The sequence below is a fragment of the Phyllostomus hastatus genome, unplaced genomic scaffold (genome assembly GCF_019186645.2).
Source record: "Phyllostomus hastatus isolate PE091 unplaced genomic scaffold, TTU_PhHast_1.1 phas_contig_86, whole genome shotgun sequence".
In the NCBI taxonomy this organism is placed as follows: Eukaryota; Metazoa; Chordata; class Mammalia; order Chiroptera; family Phyllostomidae; genus Phyllostomus; species Phyllostomus hastatus.
Window position 1 is genome coordinate 20787068 of NW_025333977.1, and position 22018 is coordinate 20809085.

The window sequence follows — 22018 nt, forward strand, 5'->3', positions numbered from 1 at the left end:
GTGTGGTAAAGCAAAAGACTACTGACACTTGGGGAACTTCCACAAATTTTCGATACCAGACTTTTCCACACCACTGACAACACGTCCATAGTACCAGAAGTTGTCAGAACAAACCCAGGACGAGCTGACGTGCTGAACTCTCCATTATCACCTTCCCCGGGAGAAGGTGTAGGATGAGCAAACTCCCTGGTATCGACAGAGCCTAGGTGGGCAGGGAAAGGCGACTTCTGACCTCTTCTCAGAATATAGGGGTCTCTCTGGAGTTCCGGTCAAAACTGGAGATAGTTGTTCTCCTGAAAACTGCTTCAGGAGAACAAACTTCTATTTTCTTTCAACAACCAGGGATTTTGTTTCTGTAATGTATGCTGGCAGCACGAGTTGAATAAAACAGACTGTATCCTGTTTCCTTGATCTCCTTATATTCTAGGAGAATCTATAACCTCTCCCTGGGCCCCAATGACAGTTGTGTTCAGGGTCATATTAACTAAACCTTACTTCTTCCCTTGACATTTTCTGTTCTTAATTCCTCACAGAGTAAAATTGAATTTCCAAACTATATTTGCCATTCTAATAACATTGCAAAAATTTAATACTTTATAATCTAAGGTTTTATGGTAACATACCTTTACTATTAGATTACATTCCTCTACCTTAACTACCCGTTAAAGGCAACTTTTTGGATCCTAAGTAGTCTCCCCCTCTATTGGAATTAATTCATTTCAGAATTATTAAAACAAAGGTCCTCACTTCTTAGTTATCTAGCTCTAAGCATATGCAACTTGTGGAGGGTACTTGCTTTCTTATTAATGGGTAAAATTCGCTTTGGCCCAAGGAGACCTAGAGAAAAGTAGGGGAGAAATAACGACATTCAAAGATAACTGGTATGTATCTCTAAAATCCCAAATTACCCATTTTTCTTTATTACCAAACATATATTATTTGATTGTCAGCCTCCTGACTCTGGACTCGGTTGTTAGATTTCTTGAAAGCATGATGTTGCTGCTGTTGTTTTAATGGATATTCCTGTTTCAGCCAACACAGAGGTGGCGTGTTTCAGTGGGTAAGGCATCACTACAGCACTCAAAATCGAACTTACAAGTGGGAGAACTATTTCTTTTAAGATGATGTAGGGAGGCACACACTCATGGTAATATCCCACTCCAGGATTACACTGTGGGAACACAATGCATTGCCAAAGCCCTGCCTCAGAACTATCTGATGAATTTCTGACTCCAGTAAAGATCTCTTTCCACTATTCTTTCCCTTCTATTTAACAGAACATAAGAGAAATTTACTGTCCAGTCATGTCATTATTTTCCAGTGTCTGAATACGTGTTTGCTAGAGGAGAGGAAAAGAAAAGCTAAATTGTACCTGGCATTTTAACTGATCAAAAGAATCTGGAGCATCAGGGTGGGATGAATAAAAAAGACGGTTTGGCACCTAACAGATCCATCGTTGGTTGACTCACATCTATCGTCAGAGTTTTACAATGACCAGTAACAATAGAGATGAGCCAGGGATGTGCTCAAGGGTACTATTCCAAAGAAACAAAATTTCGCACTGTTTCTCCAATGGCCTATCTCAGACTCTTAAAAAATATGTCACCCAAATTACCCTTTGGCTTACAAAGAAATTTATAAATCTCTCCCGAATCCTTGTTTTAACTGTTAATTAGGGAACAATCAGTGCTTCCTTTTCAAATAAACCCAGAGTCACACAATTAGACCATCCCGGAGATAACTGAATTTCTGGGAAACAAGAAACAGGAGAAAGAACAATAATATTTATAAAATCAATAAATAAAATACATCTGGCCTTTGCTCTAATGACCTGGTGCTCAATCTTTATTTTAATCCAGCTTTTGCTGTTGTTCACCTGTACTGAGTTCTTCGACCAGGAGGCTCTTCGGTAGGTTTTTAACACAGAATGCCACATTGCACCCTCACAATATCCCTCACTGGATAGGTACAATTCATATCACTATGTTAAAAGAAGACTGAGGGGCAGCATACTGTGTAACTTTTTCAAAACCACTCAGCCAGCAGGCAGAGCCTGGAGAAGCTGCTCCCCTCTGCTCTGCCGTGGGCTACCCACACTATCACATTATGGTCATCTTTGCAGGAAGCATACCAGAAAACCCTCATCTAGAACCAACAGGATTCTTTTATTAACATTCCCTTAATCAGTAACGCTAACATCTAACCCGAAGAGGAAGCGTTCTATCACTAATTATTTAGCGCTCCCCAGTCTTTAAAGATCTGCTTAGAATCATATGCATTGCAAGGTGGAAATTATTGCCCATATTGTTTTTAAAGTTTCTCCTTTTTAAATCAATACTGGTTTGGGAGAAATCATGCATACAGGTTTTAAAATATCTATGCCTTATTTTCCCTAACTGTTCATTTTGGTCTATGAACCATAGTTTCAAAAATATCCTATTTCTCTAAAATATAAACTCAAGTGACTTTCAAAAAGCACCTTTTGGGGAAGTATATTTAACTTTTAAAAAAAATTTTAAACAGGGTTCAGAAAGGTGGCCCCTAACTACAATATTATCTTTGAGCTTTCTCTTTTAAAAACTTTCTTTAAAGAGACTACCATACCTCTTTACTTAATTTTAATTATAGAGCAAGTAATGATTTGACAATTATTGACCTGTTTGTCCAAAAAATGCAGGAACTAATCGATTTTGAATAGTTTCCTAGAATCACACAGTAGTAGCAGAGTTAAGGCTTGGTTCTCCGTGTCTAAAGTTGAGATTCTAGCTTTTTCCATAGACCTACCTCAGCCTCCACTCCTTGCCTCCTATATCCTTTCATTTATTCTTTCACTCATTTTTTAGTGAGCAGTTATTTGTTAAATGTCTGTGTCGTGGACTAAGTGTTTGAGTCCTCCCCAAATCCATACATGGGAGCCCTAGCCCCTAATGTGACCATATTTAAAGAACGGGCCATTAGGAGGTAATTAAGGTTAAATGAGGTGATACTGATGGGGTCCTGATCTAAGAGACATGGGAGAGAAGGAGCTCCCTCTCTCTCCCTCTGTGTGTGTGTGCACACATGCACCTAGGGATGGCCATGTGAAGACAGCAAGAAGGCACCCCATCTCTAAGCCAGAAAGAAAGACTTCAGCAGAAACCAAATCAGCTGGCACCTTGATCTTAGACGTCTTAACCTCCAGAATTGTGAGAAAATAAACTTCCACTGTTTAAGCCACCCAGTCTGTAGTATTTTGTTATACCAACCTTGAGCTGACTAGCCTAGCTGAGTCATTTCAGGTAACATAGTTAACATTACACAGCACCACAGGCGCCACAAAGAGAACACAACCACACTTAGAGAATAAAGCTATGCAAGCTCTCAGGGAAATGTCATCCTACTAGGGAAGCTTGGCAAACAATTTGAACTTGGCAAAATGCTTGAAGTTCTTTAATATGTGGATTTACCTGGTGCTATGGTGGGACAACATTGAACCAGTACTAAATTGGGACTGTAAAGCTCAGGGATGGTGCTATAGAAGAAGAGAACTTGAAGAACAAGTAGAAATTTGCTAGGGATGGGAAAGAAAAGGAGTTTTCCACATAGGGTGACCAATGTGCACAAAAGGAATGAAAGCTTGATGGGATATGGGAACTATAAATCGGAGATGATTGGTGTGGGAAAGGGTAGAGTCAGAGATGACCCATATTTTGGCTTGAGCAACTGGATAGATGGTAATGCAAGTTATTATCCAGGAAAGGCAGAGGAGGGGAACTTTGTGAAGAAAAAAGGGGCAAGGATAGTGCTGGAGTAGGGATCGTGATGATTTGTTCAGTCATCATAGGTGGGGTTCCTGGAGGTGAAACATTTAGTACAGAATCTGACACACAGTAGGTACTCAGTAATTGTTTGCTGAATCTGGGTGTCCTCTGTTCATGTTTATTTTCCTTCACCTAAGACCTTTACTTTTAAAATTGAAGGAGTATCAAAGGAGAGGTTAATCACAATTATCTGTCTAATCCACCAGCAGGAAAATCAGCTACAGTGGAAGGCAAATATGACACAAGAAGAATGAAACATGAGCATTCAGGGGTAGGGTGAGATGCCTTTGTAAAAGTGCCCTTGGTCATCATGATTAGATTTTGTATTAACTAGGATAAAATTCAAAAGAAAAACAAAAACCCTAGAGTCAAGAAATCAACTGCTCCTCCTGGATAACAAGTGTGCCAAAAAGCCCTTTCTCTGGTTTTTTCATAATACATCTAGAGCAGAAAAGCCACATTCTCCAAAGTGAAGGTAACCATTAAAATGGTGAAGAAAACTACTGACTTGACAATCAACAAATTCAATCAATTGAACGAGGGAGAGAGAGAGAATGGGTGACCTTTAGCCAAAGAGTCACGGACTACTTTTAGAGGTATCTTAAATTCTAAGCAATATAAAACATTACTCAGTTTTGATGTAATGAAAAGAATCATTCTACATTTCTCAAGGTAAATATTTGCCCATCTATTTGACATCTCATTCCAAGGAGAAAAAATATAGTTATTTTTAAATTTCCTCTAAATGCAGAGTTTGCCCCAGCTTCATCCACCATTCCATAGGTATCCTGTTTAAAGAGGCACAACCTTGCATTTACCAACCCTGTAATTGCAAAATAATTTCCTTATTAAGCTTCGTTTTACTCCTAGCCTTCTGGATAATCCCAAGCAGTGCTGCACTGTTGTTTAACTCTGGAGATTTGGTAATAAAAGTTTAATGAGTTACTTATTATTAGAATGTTTATAGACATTATTTTAAGGAGAACAATCATGACGTAAAATTCTACGCATTTGGTTTAAAATGTACTCAACTCACATATCAGTTAATGCTACAGTGAGTTTTTAAAAATCTCTTATCAATATAGGTATCTAAAGGCAATGTAGCTACACTACAGCTTTACCAGAGCTGTGGCTATGGACAGAACTAAGAAAGGATTTCTGTTTCATCATCATATCAAATCCAAATTTCAACTTTTGGCACTTCGGAATCTGAACAAGAATTGTTATGGCACCATTTTGAACAGGTATCACAAGGGGACCCATGTAAAGCAAAGGGAAAAATATTTGAAATTAAGTCTTGGCACTGCATATTGATTTCCATTTAAAAAGCTGACCAGATATTCTATTAATGATCATGAATAGTAAAAGAACATAACAAAATTAATCTAGTTTATCTAGTATCTGTCTAACTGAACTACTATAAAACCAAAGGTTAATCACATCTCTGAAAAACACTTCCTTGCCAACATAGAAATGCCTACAAGTTTTCAGATAATCAGATTTTCCAGAAATTATGATGCTGTTAATTAACCACAAAAGTTTTCAAGTTGTAAAAATAAATGGGAAGCATGTACAACTACTGAATCTGTACAAAATTATAAACTCAGAACTGAGTAACATAGTTACCTGTCCTTACGGAAATATAACTTACTTAGCTTCTATAATCAGGCCATAACTCCTCCTTCTTAGATATTGTCAGAAGGGTTCTGTGAAAAGTATGACTGAAACTACAGACTGATTTCCATATTGTTTTTGTCATCATTTTATGCATGAATTATTCATTAAATCAATTTAATATAAGGAATCATCACAGAATTCAGTACAGTGCTCACATTCTGGAAGCATTTAGAATCAAAGCAGGGTTATCAGGAGAGGCAAAATGTATTAGAAGAACACAGAACAAAATGAACACATAAAACCAAATTAGCCACAAAGTGGAGAAAATAAATGTTTCCTCCAACCTTCCAAGCTTCCCCCAGAAGAAACAGGATAAATATACCATGCATCAATGTTTGGCCATGCCACATACTGCATAGATGACCATATGTAATGTTCCCAAATGTTAACTAAAAAAACCACTGTACTTTGAAGAATATAATGTGATGTGCACCCAGGATTTTTGGCCCAAACTTTAAGGAAAAAAAACTTTCAATTTTTTAATTCAATTATTTATTTATTTATTTATTTATTTATTTATTTATTTATTTATATCTAGAAACAAAACCAATTATCATATTCTAGGCTATTGTTTTGCATATGGATATCATTATTGCTTTCTAACATTACACTTTTAATGCATAAGCATAAATAAAAGAATTAAAAACATTTATGTAGATACAGAATTAGTACTACCCATGTATATAATGTGCATCCTTATTTTTCCCTCAAAAATTTGGGCAAAAAAAAGTGCACATTAGACAGGGCAAAATATGGCTTGTTGCCTTCGGGGTGATTTCAAGTCAGTACTGTTCTTTGACCATTCATTATTAAGCTGCTTCTATCATGCCATATATATACACCTTTAAGCAACACTGTGCTTCTGTCAAGAAGCGACATTGTAGGGAAGGCTCACTTTTAAAGATCTGTTGAAGATATCTGCAACATATGGTACCTGCTTTTGATGTGGCCATTTAATCTCTTTTTTTACACAACGGAACACGTGTAAATGTGTTAACTCAAAATAATAGTCTTACCTCCCATCCATAGCTGGGGTCCTTCAGGTTTGACCTCTGCTCTCCCACATAAGGCCCAAACTTTTCGCCTGCTTCAATCTTCCTTTTGGTCCATATTCCCAGTCCTGCTCCAGGCATATTTGACTCTCGAAGTTCAAACTCAGCAGGAATGGGGATATCATCTGGGATGTAGATGGGGGCTTTGTAAGGAGAGCCCTCCTTGGGGGTAAATGCTTCGCTGGATGTGGCCGGAGAGCATGGCTCTTGAATATTGAGGGAGGGCGTGATGGCTACTCCATCTGCATCTGGCATTTCTTCCAAAGGAATTTCAGGGTAGCTGCCATATACACACTCATTACCTGTGAATAAATAATAACTTCGGTGAATTCTTACTAATGTGGAAGAAAAAAATCCCACAGCTTGCTAAAATAAAGCAGAGAAATTATTGTTCAAATATGCCTGCATTAAAATCTCTGTTATTCACAGATGGGGGAAAAGGGTTTTTGCCTCTTTGGTATATCTACAGCGAGTCCATAAATCAAAGGAGCCAAACTTCAATTGTCAATAATATTCTCATGAGCCACCTCCATCCATTATCCATCTGAGAAACAATCAACAATTTAATTATTGGTCTGAATGAAGCAGAGATAAGAAATAAAACTGTGTGTACTCACAACCCCACAAACCATCCCCAGTTGGGAGCATATAGCATTTTACAATGTACTAGAAAATTGCATCGTGCAGTGGTATCTTGACTTAAATTGGAGGAGAGTCATCAAGGATTCCAAAGGTTGCTGTGTGTAACAAGGCTTAAATCTGTGTGGCAGAATTATTTATTGGAATATTAATTTATCTTTGTTATTTCTCTGTTTTTCCTTTCCCATTTCAAACACATCACCAAGCCCTTGGTATTTTCTTGCCTCAGTAACTTACACAGAGAAGAGAATTAAAGTTCCTTGAAGCTAGTGACTCCTCTGGATATTTGTAAACACAAAAATCATTAAGGAAATTAGGTGAGCTTTCCAGAGGGGAAAGGGAGAAGAGGGTGGCTTGAGGTACACTGAAAAGAGGGGGTATTTCCTCCAGATAGAGAAAGAGAAGAGATCAGAGGGCCTCTGATTGGCACAGTCCTCTGGGGGAGATGGCAAGACCCTAGAGGGTGTAGCAGGGTAAGTAAGGAGGAGTCTGGACACTTAGCACCAGGGTTCTAAAACCCCCCAAAGCAGCACAGCCCCACACCTGAAGTAAATGAGTACACCATGTCAGACCTTAAGATCTTTATGCAACTTCTTGGGGGTTTGAAGGGAACCATAAAGAATAATGGCTAGGCTTGAATTTCCCACCAGTTCACCAGTTGAAGGGGATTTCAGCTATCTTAAAGCAAATAAACATATGTTTCTTGTCCACAAGGATTATGGACTGAGAATTATATATGACTTTTTTGATTTATAGGCCTTCAAAGGGAAAACTAAGAAACATGGGTTAAAATTACAAGACAGATTTCAATCAGAGCCATCCAAAGGTAAAATGAGATGCCTTAAGTTACCAGTGCAGGGGTTCTAATACAGCCTAAATAACCATGAGTTACCAACGCAGAAGAATCCAAGTTTCAGGTTGGTGACTAGAGAGGACTTTTAAGATCCTACCAAACTTGAAGTTCTATGAATTATTAAAGTCTCCCAAGACAGTTTATTGGGCTACAGAATAGAAAACCTGAGTTCTAGTCCCAATTCCTTCTCTGATGCATTACAGAACCTAATTAACTGTAACACTCAATAACAGTTGCCCATCAAGTACTGACTGACTCCCCTTTACAGTTTTCTAAAATGCAATGAGACGGTACATGCAAAAGTATCTTTGAACAAAGAGCTTCATTCTTGATTCAAACAATGAGATAATTCCATTTAAACCAAGCATAGAGCTGAACTCCTATGAGACATTCACTGCCAAAACACAAGCTCATTATCCTTCAGGTTCAGTATACCCAAAATCTTGCCCATTACCATCTGCCCTCCAATCAAGTCTCCTGCCCATTTCCATGAACAATACTATTTTCCCTGATTATCCATGTTCAGTATTCTAAAATAACATGGGCATTTTCTCTCCCTTATCCTCCAGTCTACTCAGTCATTAAATGCTGCCCACTCTTCTGACAAGATTTTTACTTTCATCCCATTTTTTCAGTCCATATGTTCATTCCTGAATTTTTAAAAGTTTTTGTCCATTTATTTTAAGAGAGAAAGTGATGGAGAGAGATCCACTGTTCCACCCATTCATGCACTCATTGGTTGACTCATGTGCTGGGACCGAGGATCAAACCTGCAACCTTGGGGTATGAGGACAATGCTCTAACCTACAGAGATACCTGGCCAAGGCCATTCCTAAATGTCAACAGTCCTCTAAATGAGTCTGCAGACCTTCAGACTCTCTCCAGAATCCCTCAACATGGAGCCTGTGGGCACACACAAATTCCTGTGATATAGTCTCCAATAATTCCCAGTGTCCACAGGTAAAATCCAAAGTTCTTGGCCTTGGAATAAAACCCCTCATTTTAAAACCTTTCTCCCTTTGTCTATGATTCCGAACACTCTTCAGTAGGAGGCCCCTAGGGAGAAAAAGCCTAACCCTATTTTGTAAGCTCAGTCAGTGAAAATTTCCCCTGTGGTTTTGACTGCCCATTACCTATCTCTGATCCTCTGCTGATCCAACTTCTAGTCATCCTCCCAGTTCAAGTCCTAACTTCTCTCCTTACCATCCCACTTAAAACAAGTGCCCCCCTTCCTTGAATTGTTACCTAATTTCTCCCCTTGGGCTAATGATCGAATTGCTGTGCATTGCTATTTAGAGTTTAATATGAATGGTTCTTCTATTCCCAGCTACGAAACAGGACTTGAAGGGAAGACTCAGAACTCACTCTTCTCCAGGACTCAGAATTCTCCAAATGAGCTACATAAAGGTACTTAATAAATATTTGTAAAATAGATAATTAACCTAGCAAATAATTTTATTGGGCTATTAAACCAAATCAATATTTTTCTATCAAACATGGGAAATTATTTTGATCTTGAAAAGCATCGCACAACAGATTACAAACTTTTCTCCTAACACCACTTCAAAAGAAACAATTCTAATAATGCCCTAAAGAAATATTATCAGAGAAATATACCTCAGGGTCCAAACACCCTTGATAAAGTCTATCTTATTTTACCCTTCAGGGAGATTTTGCACTTCAACCAAAGAGCCAGCAAAAGTTCACCAGCACTCTTGACACAACTAAAAACATATAAAAACATCTCTCTAGAATTGTAACATTTAACTACTGCAAATGTAGAGTTACTTTACAGATCCTTAAAGGGATTTATCACCCATTGTGAAAATGCTGTTTTTCTCAAGAAATAAGTGCTGTAAATTGGAAGACACTGTGTGATCAATCTATAGACTTGTTCATTTAAGCAGCAGGAAACAAAAAGGCATCCAAACGAACAGAACTGTTTCCTCTTGTAATTATCCATTAAAGGTCAGTAAAGTTTCCCCTATTTCCTCAAAGGGTTAAATTAGTCATACTGTCAATTCCATCAAAGTCATCTCAAATCTTAAAAAAAGGATAGAGACAACCCCATCTGGGCCCTCCTACTGGCATAGCTGATCCATGACCTTTGAGTTACCCACGAACTCTCCCAATGCATGTTTTAAATGAATGCATTTGGATTTCAATTCCTGTGGAGACAAAATACGCATGTGTGCCCAGGCTGCCCCAAAGAAGAATTTGAATTTAAAGCCTGAATGTAATTCTGCTTACAATGGCAAAAAAAAAATCCAATTAAACCTAAAGAACAACTTATACAGGCCCAGCAAATCCGGGAGACAGACTCATGGTCTTATTCGTCCCCAGGCAAGCAGTACAGGTATATGCAAACTCTGGAGATTTGCTCTCCAGCCTCTGTTAGCCGAGTATCATCAGAATTAAATGTGAAAAGGGCTATTGTGACAAAAAAAGAAAAATAAACCTTCTGAGTTTTATGTATCAAAACATGAAACAATATTTTAATGTAATATAACATCATAAAATTTTCAACAGCAAATGCAGTTTCTCACACTGCATTAAATATTTGCATAAACCAAAATACTCATGCATTCATGTGCATTACACAAGAACTATCCAAAAAGCTGGGAAAATATTTCATCTCAATGATAAACTACCTCAATTATCATACCCTCTGTTATTGAGGGAAAAAATGGGTAGATCCTCTCCCTGAGCTATAGGTATGGTTAAAGCACTGCTCAGATATTACATCGACAGGTTGGGCACATTTGCAATAGATAAGTATCAAGTTATAAATGCTAATACATCAGTGGTCCATAAAGATAAATAACAACTTGTAACTTCTTGGAGCTGAGCTGCCTGCTACTAGAATTTGTTTCGTGCATCCTTTAGGTGTGTTATTAACCAAGTGAGGATTGAAAGACAAGCATATTATTGAATTTTAGGCAAATGACTTGGAAAAAGCTCTTGGAAATCACCTTCTACAAATTTTAAGTGTTCTAACATCACCAGAGACCCAGCAAGAGCACACCCTTTGATTAGATTATACTTGCTTCTGTGACTCTTTGAATAACATAGGTTTCCACTTGAGGTGACTACCATTTTGAAAACAAATCAGAATCTGCGAAGAGGAAACTTCAGAAATAATATTGATGATAATAACTGCTTTCATAAATGTATCTATATTTTCTCATTGTGACACTCACAGCCCAGTGAGAAAACCATGGAGAGAAGCATAACCTTCCATTTTGCAAATCTGGAGGCTGATTCTCAAGGATACTAAACAGCACAGCCACAGTCAGCTGAGACTACAGCCCCAGCACACCCAGCCCTCCCTTTCACTTTTAAGCAGCTGTTTTTAAAAAGACTTTTTTAAGTCGTCGTTTTTTTAATTATGGCTCTATTATATGAATAGTTTGTTTTTCTGTTTTTTCACTTGATATGTTAGTATGAACGCTTCCTTATGTTTTTAGAAGTAGTTTCTGAAACCACACGTAATTGCTGCATAATATTCTATTATATGAATCCACCATAATGAAACTATTTCCATAGTATTTATTTATGTTGCTTCTAATTTTCTGATACTATAAATAGCACTAAAGGAACTTTCTTTCATATAAATATTTATATTTGTCCATTTTAATTTCCTTAGGTTAGATTTCTAAAGAAAGCTTAGTGAATATTGATAGATTGCTTTTTAGAGGTGTATACCAATTTATATTCCTACCAACCATATTGGCATTTATTATTATGACTTGTTTTTAAAATTCATTAACACAATGGAAAAGATTATATACCTATTCTTGTTTCAATTCACATCTCAGTGATTAATGAAACTAAATGGTTTCGTCATTCACATTTCTTCTTTTGTAAATCGTTCATTGTTATTGTCCATTTTAATTGGGCTTTTATTGGTCTGTTTTATTAATAATAAAGAAATTAGTCCCTTGATATAATATCTGCTACTTTCCCCAGTAAATCATTTATCATTTGGTTTTTAATGAAGTTTTTGTCATGTAAAAATTTTAACTTGTATGGAATGAAGCTTATTTTTCCTTTGTGACATTTATATTTTTCTTAGAAAGTCTTTACCCATCTTTGAGGGGGGGGGAGGAAGATTCTCCTATATTTTCTTTGAGTTTCGTAGTTGCTTTTTTACCAGCATTGGATTTCCAGTGATTTACTGCTGAGTGAAAAGCAGAGAAAAATGATTTCATTTATTTGAGCTCCTGTGAACGGCAGGCTAGGAAAAAAATGCCATTTCACTCGTAATTCTTTGGTTCTTATTTGCAAGGCTGGCCTAAAATGCCTTCTCTTTTTGTGGGTTTTATATAACTCACCATTTGTTTCACTTGGCCTCTCTGCCTAGTTTAACTGCAAATCTCCTGGGCAGATGCCATTCAAAATCCTGAGTTTCACCATTAATAGCAATTCAGTACCCATCATAATACTTATCACTCAGCATTATCATTAGTGATACTAATATAAATACTTCTTTCTACTCTTCACATTAGTTCACTGATAGAAAATATTTAACAACAGTTTAACACTAATATTAAAAGCATAGGTGCATAGTTTGACAATAAAGCTAAGCTGATTTCTGTAGGCACTAAGTAAGAACTCAGTACTTTATACTCAGCTGTACACACATATGCATATAATACACCCATGTGCATTTGCAGTGTGTGTGTGTGTAATAGCTCACTAATCTTAAAAATAAGCTGAGACAGAAACATGGTTTGAGATCTCAGGCAGACTGGTTGAGATCATAACTACAAGAAACAACTGCCAGGAGGAGACCAGCTAGGGAATTGAACAGATTAGGTAACTTAGAAATTTAGACATTTCCCCCCATTATGTTCCTCATTGCAGTTTTGTAATAAAAACACGAGCAAACTTCAAAGGAAGCTCTGTAGTAAAGGTTAATTGCTACTAAAGGAGAGGGTGGGCCCAAGCGCCAGTCCTTTGTGCCCAACTTGCAAGCAGACAGGAAGGATTACACGTGGCTGAGAGCTGAGGATGCGTGCCCAGCTCTAGGAGGGGAGGAGCCGCTGCCAAACCTCAGGCCCCACCAGGGACCTCCTGGTAGGACGTGAGCACAGGAACACAAGTCCATGAGTCGGTGCCCGCTAATGGTGGGGCAGGGAAGGGAGGGGGAAGACATCAATTTCCTTCCCAAATTCAAACCGGACATGCTCTTCTTCCCTTGTTAGGACAATTCCAGAGCGGTTACAGCAGCCTGTTTGTGAGAAGTCAGAGGACTTCAGGAGCCAGCTCCGTGCACCAGCACCACAGCCAATAAATGCGTGCTGGGCTGGGGGGGAAAGGGTGGAGCCCAAGTAATGCCAGATGCACAAACAGAACAAAGAAGGAGGCTCTGGACTGGCCAACAGAATATTCTGTGATAATGGCCCCCAGATAATGAAATTTAAGATCCCAAAGAAAGGAAGAAAGGAAACTAGTAAAAGTAAGGAAAATGAATTTCCAGAAAACCAACTTAACCTTGCTCTGAAGGACTGTTGTAAGGGTCCAGACGCACAGGCTCACACAACAGAGGCGCCTGTGGCAATGAGAAGCTGCTGAAGGACGAGGTCTTTAGCATGTGCTGCCTCTAGAGAGAGGCGAGAAGAAAACAGACCTCCATGGATCTTTTGACACCAAACTGCATTTGTAGAATCCATGTCTCTAGAGACCATTGTTTTTGTGAAATAGTCTATCAACATGGCTTAGCACATGGAATTTTTTTAATGACCTTTTAAGCCTCCTTGCACCTCTAGTATTTGCTACTTCCTTGTACCATGCTATTCCACCTCTTCCTTATGGAACTTTTTCCCCCAGAATCTCCTAGGAGTATTTCTTGTATGGGCTATCAAGAAGTCCCAAAATGTATGGAAGAGTATGGGGAGACAAACAAGGCAGATGGCAAAGAACATCACATGAGCTGAAAGTGGGGGCCTAAAAGAATGAGCAAACATTTATCTTTCTCATAGGATGTGGCATATCTCTTGCTTATTCTGTGGCTTTTAAATCTGGCTAAGTGTTTCTCCACCCTCCTAGGAATTTCACTGACATTTCACTAAACAAGTATGGTTTGGGACTTAAGCTGGTAGCTCCTCTGCTCTTGTGAAATGATTCTGACCTCTTCCAAAAGTTCCTCATCAGAGGTGGAACTACACTTTTTAAAAATGGTTATGGGAAGAAATTTCTAGAAAGTTCGTAAAGTGTTAGTAAAGCCCTTTTGGTATCTATTTACAGAATCTAAGCCTGCTAAAATAAGGGCATTAAATCTCTGAGTACTGCCCCAAGGGAAAGCATGAGCTGGTTAATGTTTGGCTCGTGCTGTCATTAGGGAGACATGGTCACCGATACCCACTGGAGTAACCAGGTAAGAACAGACTTATACATCAGACAGTGTTTCTTTTACATTGTAACTATGTGCCTTGACTTTCTTTTAGTAGTACAAATTTTTAAGAGACTTTTGGTACCCTTCGACCCGATGGCTTTTCTCATAAGCTTTTTATATCCCCAAAGTGATTTTCCTTCAGATTCATTTAGAGTAAAATAGAAATACCCTGAAATTATGCCGCAGCAGACTGGGTGGTGACTTCTCAGGCAGTCTGAAATGACCAGAGAACAGCCTTTCAGTATTCAAGCCATATCTACAGTAATTATTTGCCAGCGTATCTAAAAGAAGGCAGGCATTTCCTGTTGCACAGAAATGGGACACTCTTATCTAAATTACTGTTTAAACAGGTATTTAAGAAAAGACTATCACAAGCAGGAATTTACTGATGACGGAACACATTAGTTTAGGGCTGGACACATTAGTTGAGGACTAGCATTGTCAGGAAAGAAAAGCACATGAGCATCAGGAAGGTATAGAGAGTATTTTACAGCTCCCATTTGGGTAGGGATGGGGATTGTAAACCCTGCCACTCGCATTTGGGTACAGCAGGAGTGGCGTAAGCCCTGAGACGGTGGTCTGGATTCAGCAATACGTCTCCAGGGCCCAGAGTAACCTGGAGAGTCAGAGTTTGAGATTCTCTGTCCATAAAATAAGCACACTGGGCAAGTTCAGTCCCAGGTCTACTCCACTCCAGCAATCCCAGTTCTATGTAATGAAAGCCAGAGGATGGTCAAAGCTTGGTGTACCAAAAGCTTATAAAATACATTTCCTGGAAAGACACTTTGAGAATTGGTTTGGTCTCTCCCGACGTGTAACCTAGGAGAGATTGTACTCTGGCTGCCTCACTTTGCTCTAACCAGTGAAACTGGAATTTATTCCCAGTAGAGGCTTATAAAACGGGGCTGTTATTCTCGCATTAAGTAGACTGCCCTCTGGTGAGGACTGTGGTTTACGTGTGGGCAGAATGTGTGGTTTACTACCTCTAATTTGTTTATGTTGTTGATGGTGGTTTCAGAAGAAAGCTGCAGCCCTTCACATGCTAAAGAGTGACCTGATTTGCTTCCTTAAAAAAAACAACAAAGTGTTTGAAGGGGGGAAGGGGAGCATGAGGGTGCATTAATGGGCCACTGCTAATGCAGGAGCAAGTGGGATCCCTTTGACCACAGCTCTGCTCCATCCAGCTCTGCACGTGAACTGAGAGCCCCAACTTGTTTATTCTAATTACCTAAGTGTGGCTTGGTGGCTTTTGGCAGAGATCCTTCTTGCCTCCCAAGGACAGACCAAAACTCAGAAGCTACAAGTTAAAGGAAGGTGAGGGTGGAAGTGCATTTTGTCACAAGGAGACTGAATTCTATTATTAACTGGGTGGAACTATTCAAAACAACCCCCAAAAGGTAAAGATGGAAAAAGATGAGATTAAGCTCTCCTTTCTACCACATAGTGAACAAAGATAGGTGTAAATGGACGTTCAAATGCATCCTTGCTGCTGATCTGATGCAGACCTTTCCATACTGCTACAAAACCAAAGCGCTTTCCTATAGCCAGGAGGCCTCCATAAAGAAAAGAAAATAATTATGCGTGTCTGGCAGAAGAGGGAGTTGTAGCAATGGCTTGCTGATAAAAAGGAATGTGAACAAGCAATAGAACACTAACCCAACCATGTTCTTGGTTTGATAAGGAGCAGAGAGAGTGCAAAAAAAATTTGTATTAGAGTCTCAAAATTAGGTTTTACTTGAAAATGAACAATGGTCCTTGCTCTCACAAGGCTTGGCAACAGACAACAAGGACCTCTGATCTAAAAGTCATCCGCTGAGGAAAGTGCCTTGATTTGGCCGATGTCAGCTCAGACTTTGGCCCCACTGCAAATACAGTGTCTTCAGTGTAAAATGAATTTAGATGGTTCCAAGAAGTGCAATTTTCTTCCCCCATTCCAAGCTCTAAAGACACTCATATTGAGTTTCCCAACACTACATCACGTTAAACATAAAATCATTCAAAACCATGGGTATAGAGGGAATGTCATTGAAAACATAAAAGGGAAAATTCTTTTTTTAATTTGAGAAAACATTATACACTTTGATAAAAAAAATGTTTTCAGAAAAATATGAACAGATGTGCTATGCATATGTGTATACATATACTAAATAGCACTTATGATTTAAAACGGGGTAATTTCAACATTGCTAAGTGGTAACACAAGCTAGGTATTTAAGGGAATGATATAATATGACAACTTCATAGACTACCAAACTATGTATGGTCTCTGGAAACTGTCATTATCAACATGTACAATAACTAGTAGCATTAGGTGCTCTGTGCAGTGTCCTTCACGTCCAATTGAGTCACACAGTCTCAGACACTTGACGGGCACCAGGCACTGCCTCCTAATGAGAACTGACTTTTGAAGAAAGGCGTTCAGGACCTCTCCTATATAAATTACTATCGTTTGCAGCAAGAGAGGATTATAAATGTTTGCTGGCAAAAACTAAATTTATTTACAAACTGGGTCTAATTTATTTATGGCTCCAGTACGATCAGCTTTTGTCGAAATATTTATGTTATCTGTACTTCTGTCTCACTAAACTCGATCATACTCATAAACATTTGAAAAATTATTTGCAGTTAGCAGGGTTTAAACTACCCATTATATCACCGGCTAGTGCCAGCAAACTTTTGCCCTGGTTGATAAAGTTTCCTCTGTGGAATAAATATACATTTGACTTTCAAAATCTTTGGTGGGCTCCATACAATAAGAAGTGAAGGATTAAACAGATGTCCCAGACTTTACTGGTTTTGTGTGAATGCTCAACTGCATTCCTATTGAAATTCTGTGGATACACTACAAAGGTACAGTCTTTAATAGCATCGAAAGGGGAATTAGATGTTTGAAGTGTCAGGGCTATCATCTTTGCCAAAGATGCAGGTTCTCAGACTCACTCGTTTCCTCGTTCCAAAACACTTAACCAGCACCATGTTGTACCTGGGACCGTGCAAATTGCTAAGGCTAGATACAGACATGAATCAGATAAGTTTTCTACCCTCAAGTAGCTTAGAGTTGAGTAGTGAAGACAGAGATGCAATAAACTAAGTTCAAAGATGAGGTTAGGAAGACTGATGAGTGTAGAGAGTTGAGTATAAGTACCTGCAATTGGGCATGCCAGTCTTACAGAAATATCTAGCATCAGATTGAATAAAACTATAGGTGTATTAAACCACTTATTTCAGCTCTTAGTGGAAATGCAGTAGTCATTGACATTTATTTCTGAGCATCACCAAGTTCCTCACAGTAACATGAGGATCAAAACAGGGATGGTTTATTGCCACTGTTTCTAAAGCCAACAGATTAAAAAACCACATTGCCCACATTTCCATTACAAAATAAGCCATGAGAAAACTGCATGGGGAAGTAGAAGGCTTCCCAATCATGTACCTAGTAAGAGTGCATTTCTGCAGGGTCTATTTCAGTGAAAAAGATGAAAAGTTCTACTGTGATGCAGGTAGGATGGCCATGATGCCCATGAATCTTACCAACCTGTAAATGGCCCAAACCACAACATCTATCTTCCAGTTTAAATTGAAATGTGCCAAACAGACCAGTTCTGGTTGTGCCAAACAGAACAGATAGTTCTGGTTAACCTCAGAACAGTGCTGTATGCAGAGGGAAGGCTGGCCCGATTACTCTGGGACCTCCAATCTAAAGCTAGAGGTATCAAAGGAAATGGTAGTATCACTGATTCTGCTGTCTCACGCTGGTCAAAAAATGATGGTCCTTTCCCAAATAATATCTACACATGCCTGTGATAGTCAAAGTAACTTAACCAAAGGCCAAAGCAGCAAGACAAATTTTGAGAGCAGTGTATATATATAGTTTCTAAAAATCTCATAAAAAGAGCTATTTATTTATCAAGGTGCTTTGTAAAAAGGAAGATCAAAAACCCAGAGATTTGCAACTTTATATTCAGTAGCACATGCATTAAATATTGCTGTCCATTTATATCAACATTATATAAAATGACATTTACTGATAAATCCAGGTATTATTCTGTTCAATAGATGAAATGTCAGGGACTTTGTTTTGTGCTTTTGCTGACCATTTCGTGGTCTTTCCCCAATAAATCTTCTTTAACAAACTGCTTGTTTTATCAGGTTATAGCTGTGCTATTTAAGTTAAATAAAATCTTTTGGCATCATGTTGCTTAAACCTCAGGATAATTGATGGAAATATTCATTTTTCTTAGCACTAGAGAATCTCAAAGCTACAGGAGCAAGAAAATTATCATTTTACTCACCTAAACATCTATTGAGAGGCTTGTTGATTCAATTATATTGTGAATTAATACATGTAAACCTATGCTAACTATGACTGCTTAAGAAAAAAGGAAATGGACAGGTTTTAATTCTATCAAAAGTATACACTGTTAAAATGCACGGGGTAGGAGAGGCACCTAGACTCCACGGACTAATTACACCATAACTTAAGCTTTGTGCTATTGTTGCTCTTGTATTTTGCTGCTGTTTTTGTATTAATAGATTTACTTCATTTGAATTTTAATATGCATCATCACTATAAAATCTTAGCAAGACTTTTATATGCAAAGAACCATGGTGCGGGGGGGTGGTCACTAAGAAGAATAAAGTGAAATTGTTGATTTCAAAGGACTTACAATCTAGCCAGAGATAAGACAAATGCCCAAGAAGAACTAACTTGTATGATATAAACCTCCATTGCATACAGTCAGGCGAATGGTACAGAAAACAAGACTACAGGAAGATGGCTAGAAATTTTACTTGTGATGAAGACAGATCATCGAAAGAATTGTGAAACAAAAGGTTATAGACTGTGGCCAAGTCTTAGCGAGGTAATGACTTTTAATTGGATTGAGTTTATCATATTTGCAGAGGTACAGCAGACACAGAAGAAAGGATTAGAGTGATTTCCACTTTCTATTATTTGGCATAATGAGAAAACAGAGGGTGGTCCACAGCCCTTGTATGTATTATGAGCCATGGGAGATGCTTAACATGTCAGTTTTGGGTAGCATTGATTTCTCCTAAATAAACACATTTATTGGACATAGTTAAGTCAAAATAAGTCACCTGGAAAAAAGGTTATAGGTCATTAATTTGCATAGTACAAAGGATTTATGAATTTTTTAAATTAACGTTCCTGGATCTCTACACCACATCAAACAGTAGGGTATATCTGCATTTTTCTTCAAAGTTTAAACAGCTTAAAGGGGAAAATGAAAATACTTGGCTGAAGAAAATCCAGCTGAGCAGGCTTTCTTTCTTCTAGGTGGAAAAGAGGTACAGTATATACACCTCAAGTCCAAACACACACACAAAACAAAAAAACAAAAGCCACGTATATGTATGTGGTGAACCATAAAAGGATCGTTCAATGGCACATTCCAAATTCAAGTGAGCCCTAGCGGGAAAGCTTACTAAAGCATACCTCCGCCAAAACAACACTGCAGGTGATGAGGGCAGTGAGCATGGGTGTCTGTTCGCTGAGGAGCCCCTAGAATCCAGCAATGTGTCTAGCTCATGGTAATAATTCAATATTAGGTTGTTGACTTGAAAACATCAGCCAAAGCCAGCCCAGTGTACTGGAAGTAATGAGTGGTAGGTACCTCCTTTTCCTTCTTTAAGTGGGGGGATTTTAACATAAATGTGCCAAAGGCATCAAACAAGTTATTCCCTCCAGCTGTTTAAGGATACAGTAACCATGTCCCACCTATGGAAGGAAAGTGTATGCAAACCTACACATGCTGTGTACACATGCACACACACACGTGCATGCATGCACATGCACACACATCCCAAATGCTCAAGATGCTAATAGGTGACTTTAAACAAATGGCATCAATTCCAAGTTTGTATCATGTCCTCCTTACATTGCAACCTCTTCAAATATATTTGTTACAAAAGGAATAAAAATAGACCAAAAAAATCTCTAAATGGGTAACCCATATTCTTGTCCTTTTCTTAAGACTTTTACTGAGTCCTCCAGAAAGGGGGATTCATAAATCAGTACCAAATATGGCCAACTAAACTGAATTCCAACAGCCTTTACTGCAGCACCTACCATTACAGAATGCCAGTTTCAAGAGGGCAGGGATTCTGCCAGCTGCATCCTCAGCAACAAGTATAGTGTCCACCATGTAGTATATGAAATAAGCACTTGCTAAATTAATAACTAAATGTAAGGATGGAGATGTGCAATAATGAGCCGTCCAGGAGCCCAGAGACCAGGGCGGCTATCCCAAACCAGGCTGTGCATCCAAATCTCACATGAAGGTGATTTTTAAAAATACAAATTGGATGGCATTTCTAGACCTAGCAAGGAAGAATCCACATACTGAATATAAGATCATCTTTCATAACCTCTCCACCTTTCTGTTCTATAGTCTCAACCCTCAACATCACAACTACATACAATAAATGTGTAAATTTACACATTTATTGGACGTAGTTAAGTCAGATAATCTGCAAACCACAGACACAAGCCAATTCCTGTTAAAACCAAAAGACTACACCTAACTAGTTATGTGAGCCTGAAAAGCCCCTTAATCTATTTGAACCTGTTTCTTTATCCATAGCTGATTTCTGTCCAATGTGGGGCCACTAGACACATTGGCTATTGAGCATTTGAAATGTGGTGGAGAAATTGTGGTACACTGTAAGTTTATAATTATACACCAGATTTTTAAAACTTGGTACAAAAAATTGCAAAATGTCTACTGATGATTTTTATATTGATTATATATTGAAAAGACCATTTTGAATATAATGGGTTAAATAAAATAAGGAGGTAAACTTAATTTTACCTGTTCCTTTTTGCCTGTTTTAATTGGCTACCAAAAAATTAAAATTAGCATATGGCTCTCATTTATATTTCTGTTAGACAGCACAGTCTTTAGACATTATAACATAAAATTATAGTAAGAATCAGAAGAAATAATGCACTTGAGCATCTTGTGTAAACTTCAGAGGAAAATACAAATGCTAGAAGTCATTATCATCATGATTAGAAAAGGTTCCTACGCCTCTAGGTATGAGATGACAGCTCGTAAAGGTCAGTGTCTTTCAGGCGTACCTGCTGCGTTCAGATGTAACAAAAGGTGATGAAATGGTCCACAAACAATTCATTCTCTACCACTCCCCTATCAATAAATCTCTCCATAAACACTTGTTGAAACTAAATGCAAAGGAAGATCAGTGTGGCCACTGACAGTGGTATACAAAGATGAGCTCATTCCAGAATGCTCCCCTGCCAAGATTTCTGTAATGATACGGGAAATAGCCTGGACTTAATAAGGTTGGAGGAAGGTTTATATTTGAAAGAGGCATTATTGGCCAATGAACAATAAGTAGTATTTTATGATAGGAAATGATCAGCTTTTTCCATGATTTCAGCCCAAGATGCAAAGGAGAAGAAAAAAAGTCATGGGATTAATTTATCACTTTTTATATCTCGTGGATAGGGCAGGTTAATTCCCCAAATCATCCCATTCCATCGTGTCTAAAAGAGTTTGTGCCTTCAAACACCTGGCAGATAAAAGAACATGAAGAACTTTCTAGCTGCTCTTCCATT

The 22018-nt window shown here is 38.3% G+C and overlaps 1 protein-coding gene across 8 annotated transcripts in view; it reads right to left on the reverse strand.

Moving 5' to 3' along the window:
* Positions 1-22018, reverse strand: part of MECOM (MDS1 and EVI1 complex locus) — a 550693-nt gene that overhangs the window by 273438 nt on the left and 255237 nt on the right. For all 8 annotated transcript variants that reach the window (XM_045850976.1, XM_045850966.1, XM_045850964.1 and 5 more), the window contains exon 2: positions 6494-6831. In XM_045850976.1, coding sequence (XP_045706932.1) covers positions 6494-6831 — 338 coding nt within the window. The remainder of the gene's footprint in view (positions 1-6493; positions 6832-22018) is intronic.